This window comes from Morone saxatilis, unplaced genomic scaffold (genome assembly GCF_004916995.1).
Source record: "Morone saxatilis isolate NCDOM2014 unplaced genomic scaffold, NCSU_SB_2.0 Contig16, whole genome shotgun sequence".
Lineage (NCBI taxonomy): Eukaryota > Metazoa > Chordata > Actinopteri > Moronidae > Morone > Morone saxatilis.
In genome coordinates, this window is record NW_023339718.1 from 3,262,468 (window position 1) to 3,267,700 (window position 5,233).

At 43.4% G+C, this 5,233-nt stretch overlaps 1 protein-coding gene across 2 annotated transcripts in view; it reads left to right on the plus strand.

Annotated features, from left to right (window-relative positions):
- The first annotated feature begins 1,144 nt into the window (after nucleotides 1-1,144).
- The window catches only part of syn1 (synapsin I), a 12,916-nt gene continuing 8,827 nt past the window's right edge, over nucleotides 1,145-5,233 (plus strand). For both annotated transcript variants that reach the window (XM_035658381.1, XM_035658383.1), the window contains exons 1-6: nucleotides 1,145-1,402; nucleotides 1,685-2,139; nucleotides 3,185-3,242; nucleotides 4,443-4,534; nucleotides 4,704-4,860; nucleotides 4,972-5,061. In XM_035658381.1, coding sequence (XP_035514274.1) covers nucleotides 1,823-2,139; nucleotides 3,185-3,242; nucleotides 4,443-4,534; nucleotides 4,704-4,860; nucleotides 4,972-5,061 — 714 coding nt within the window. In that variant the 5' untranslated portion in view covers nucleotides 1,145-1,402; nucleotides 1,685-1,822. The remainder of the gene's footprint in view (nucleotides 1,403-1,684; nucleotides 2,140-3,184; nucleotides 3,243-4,442; nucleotides 4,535-4,703; nucleotides 4,861-4,971; nucleotides 5,062-5,233) is intronic.

Sequence of the window (5,233 nt, forward strand, 5' to 3'; positions counted from 1 at the left end):
CGAGAGGGACGCCTTACAGAGAACAGAACATTAAATCAGAAAATAAAAACATATTTTCTATTTTTTCCTTAAGATAAACACTCTGCCACCTCCACACAACCCCTCCTCTGGACCACCCTGAGCCCACACCACCTTGCCTTGGGATCCCAATCACTCCTATCGTCACCACCACTTAAAGATTTCCCCTCACCTCTCCTTCTTTTCCATTCTTCCTCTTCATTCACTCTCTATGTCACCACTGCTCTCTCTTTCTTCCCCTTTTTTTGGGGGGTCTCAATAGAAGCCTCCAGTGAAACAACATGTGTTAGTGCACTAAATACTATCATAACAAACATAGAACGTGGAACATGAAACGGAAACCATTTTTGTAAACAGCACTAAAGTTAGTCTTTTCATTCATTTCATCAGTTAATCATTATTTTATCTGCATGAAACAGGCTATTTATTGTTAATGGAGAGATACTCTACCTCTTCCAGGTATCATTCTACTGGGTTCAGGTAGGAAATGCACTGTGTATCTGTGGACACGGTTCAGTCACCACCACACAGAGCAGTTTCCATAGCAGAGGCCTGGGACTCCCCGGGGGTCTGTGTTGATCACTGGCACCAACAGATGGCGCATCTCTCACAATCTGTATTGACTGCTGAAAATCAAAAGTAACACCCTGTGTCAGCAGCCTGAGAGCCAAACAGCCACCGCTGTTTTATTGAGCTCAACAGGATGCAATATCACATCAACACCCACAATGCACCCCGTGGAGTCAACAGCAGGCTCATGTCTGACAGTGACCGACGCCCCTGTCACCCTGCTCTCATCAGCACCACCATCATATCCCAGCACAGAGCTGCGTCAAGGCCCACACACACACACACACATAGGCGGAACCAAGCCGGAAGTCAATAACTCTGTCTTTAATATCTTCAAACACGATTCTCAAAACATACGTAAATGTCCATATCTAGGATTAAAACGTGTTACCTTTAATTATGTGTTATACTGTCGAGATACATCGTCTTCTTAGAATTAGAATTTTAAAATAAATTTCAGACATAATCATTAACACGCGTTTATTTTGAAAGCAACATCCGGAAGTCGTGCCCCGCACACCGCCCAACCTGACTCTGGTCCAGCCTCGCAGGCTCCCTTCCCTCAGGATGACTGGGAGTGACGCAGGGCAGACAGAAAAAAAAAACTGGGTCTTGAGGGGAAGGACAGGGAGAACGGCGGTGATGCAGGAAGGACTGTAGCTTTAATTTCACAGGTTCAAGCCCGATGCACGGCCCGCAGTCCGCCTGCACAGAGGACATGAGAGTCACTTACATGCACTCTTTCCTGTGAGAGATAATAATAAGGCATCATCACCTCATCCTCGGGGCGGATCACTTTCGGACACACTCCCAGGTACGCTTCATCATGCCTTGTTATGATACTCACTACTGATCTGTGGGGGGGCTCTGATATGTGGGCTGATTAACCAGAACCCGATATTCAGATACAAATGTGCCATTCATTTATTTCACGTGAGTCTAGATCTTTGTTTGTTCTGCTATAATAAAGGGGCTGTGTGATGGGTTGCTTTACCTCAGCTAATTCCTTAAGCTACTCAGTCACGATTCCTTACTACTGTAATCTCATATTAAAAATCTGCTCCTAATTTATAAAACAAGGTTCGTTTCTCTTTAGGCAAGACTGATCCCACAGCCTGCACATGGAAAAGTAGCCTAGTCATTCCATTTTTTCTCACTGAACACCAAGTTGTAAGTCGCATCCAGCTGGAGGATATTTGGACACCTCTTCCCGTCATTTGATTAAGTCTCCATCATGAACTACCTGCGTCGACGACTCTCGGACAGCAATTTCATGTCCAACCTGCCCAATGGCTACATGACGGATCTCCAACGCCCCGACCCGCCGCAGCAAAGCCCCGCAGTGTCGCCAGGGCCGTCAGAGAGGCGCCAGTCCACCAGCCAGCCGCAGCCTGCAGGTGGAGGAGGCTCCGGCTTCTTCTCATCCATATCCAATGCTGTCAAACAGACCACAGCTGCTGCGGCTGCGACCTTATCCGAGGCAGCGGACCGGGCAGGAGTCTCCAGCAGTGCCAAGATCCTCCTGGTTATCGACGACCAGCAGACCGACTGGTAAGAGCAGTGCGCATTGCCAGAGCGGTGCCTCGTCTAGACAGGAATGTGTGCCAGACCGTGGGTAGCAGTGGCCTAACATCTAGAAGGTCATATGATTCATCCAGTGCTCTGAGTTATATCACGTGTAGGTCTTCTTGCTCACACCAGAAACACCTTGCAGATGGTTTTGTGCGCTAGTTGTCAGTGTGCCATGGCAAAAGCGCAACAGACTGAAGGCAGAGAAGCCATTTTCATTTTACGATCAGCTGTTGCTTGTGTCGAAGTAATCTTGCGTTCTGCCATTAAAATGCTTAAAATGATGCAAGTGCACTGGGCATGGGCTGGTGCCACCATGATGATGCAGGTATTTTTTTAAAATTCCAGTGGCTGTAAGGGCACATTCCGCACAAGACAAATATATGCATCAGGTTAGTCAAGCCTCTTCACCAGTGCACATTATGAATGCTTATTAGAGCTTTGCGCACAAGTCAAGGGTGATAAAAGGCTGCACTTTCTTCTCAAAGTGACACCCTAGGTGATAATAAATTAAGCAGATGTGTGCACCATCACACCTAAACCCTTCCATCAGACAGCGCAGAGCCCATATGGTTCTCCCACTCTGTCACAGGCATGAGATGTGAATATGGGTGGATGTAAAATGCAAGGAACAGTATGAATGTCCTTATTAAAATCTCCTTATGCACCAGATAGGTTCAAATAATGTGCCACAGACTACTTAATTTAGCTTTTCCCTTGTTGTTTATGTTGCACGGTACTTTCAAAAGGGGCTGAAACAGTCCAAAGATGCACTGCCAGCATTTACAGTAATTGCAGTATTCAGCATACTGCTACTAACAGATAGTATTTTGTTCCATTGATGTCAGCTTATTTTATGTACAGTGATGTACTATGCCAGGAACACTCTCAGAGTTTTGAAAACGTGAAATTAAAAGGCTGGAGAAAATGTCAGCTGTCAGTTCCAGGAGAAATGTGCAAAATGAAATTCATGTTTTGTGTCTGGATACAAACAACAATTGGCTTCAAATCCTCATTTCACATGCAGGGTAAAGGTCTTCAGAGGAAGAAAGGTCCATGGTGAATATGACATCAAGGTAGAACAGGTAGGTTTCACACATGTTACTATTTGCTTTATTCTGTGTTCATCTTTGCTCCCCACCAGGAGGACAGAGAACTAAAATAAAGACCATAGAGACGGGAAAAAGAAGCTTCTGTGAGCTATGTGACCAGACTGTGAACTTCTGTCGGAGGGGTGTTACATCATTCTTTCATAAGACATTAGTATTTGTGTTGTGTTGATGGATAACACTGCCTCTGATGTATTTACATCATGAGCTGGTTACTAAAACAGTATGATTTATTTTTCTCTGTATATGAAAACACCCCCATTGGCATTATTATAGGATGAATTGTATTTATTGCTGGCCATTATTCTCTCTAATCACATAAGCAGCTATAACTTATCATCTGAAAATGTACCCCTATCTATAACCATCCTTTGTCTTACATTTGATGGTATTTTGGTTTAATATTGTTATTTTCTTAGGCTGTGTCAAGTGTACGTTGGTGAGTCATTTCGTTGAGTAAATTTGTCCACTTGCTTTTTTTTTTAACCTAAAATGATTCATGGTTTTTCAATAAATAACACATGACTCAGCCAGTACAATAGAAGCTATTACTGTGTTCATTGAGAGTCCTTAGAATGACAAATGTCCCAGGGTCCAGTTCAATAATTAGGGAATATTGATAGGTGACTGCTGCAGTCATTCATTCTCTTGACATCTGGTTAAGAGAAACAGATTCTGTTTGGCAGATTCCTCCACTGAGCCATTGTGACTAATGCAAACTTTTAATTCTAATCTCTTATAAAGATAAAAGAGTAGCCTAACAGCTAATCAATAATCATTTTGGTCAATTTGTGAATAGTAATGTGCAGCCGTCCAGGGCTATTTGTTGGTATGGTATATGTCAGTGGCTATTTGTGCTGAAATCCTCCCAACAGCACTTTGAGGAGACTCTTAAACTTTTAAAATAATTTTCACTGCCTGAGGCATTTTCCTCCCTTCCTATTTTTGTTCCTCTTCTTCATGTCGCGCTTGCGTTTCCATTATTTCCCCAGTGGCACCTTAACAGGAAGAACACACTTCAAATGAAGTCTGTCATCTTATAATTGTTAGATAAGATAAGATAGACCCTGATAGTTCCTCGCTCATGTAGACGAGGCTCATTCGCTGCCCTCCTGCTCTGATCACAGTGTTTTGTATAGCGTTTACTGGAGATTGACAGTGACATTGTCCTTTTAGGCAGAGTTCTCTGAAATCAACCTGGTGGCCGATTCCACAGGCACCTACAATGTGGACATTGATGCGTTCAGGAATGGGCATAAGGTTACTAAGTAAGTACTTTGAAAAATATTTCTAGTTAAGAAAGTTTGATTATCCACAGTGCTGATTCAAATTTTGCGATGTTGAAATCTACTAAAATTCTACTATTCCGCAAACTGAAGTTGCTCTTCAACTGTCGTGCAATGCTGTTTAATGTTTCGCTAATGTCCTCTGTCCCAGATCCTTTAAGCCAGACTTTGTGCTGATCAGACAGCATGCCTTCAGCATGGACAAGAATGGAGACCACCGAAACATGGTGATCGGACTGCAGTATGCTGGACTGCCAAGCGTTAACTCTTTGCACTCTGTCTACAATTTCTGTGACAAGCCATGGGTGGTAAGTATTATTTAATTTATTATTCTAAAACTATAATTTAGCTGCATAGACATATAAAATTTACATTTTGGATTAGAAATGCTCCTTCCTAAATATTTGTGTCCATCTTAGTTTGCTCAGATGTCTAGACTCTTCAAGCAACTGGGCCCAGAGGAGTTCCCACTGATTGAACAGGTTTACTATCCAAACCACAAGGAGATGGTGAGTTCTGTGCCATCTGCTCTCCTCTCTCTCCTCCCCCTTTCCACTTGTGCTGATGGGTATGTTTAAATGCTAAGCAACCATTACAGAGACACACACACACACACACACACGCACACACACACACACACACACACACATAGAAGGGTCATCCCTCTGCACGGGTCACATT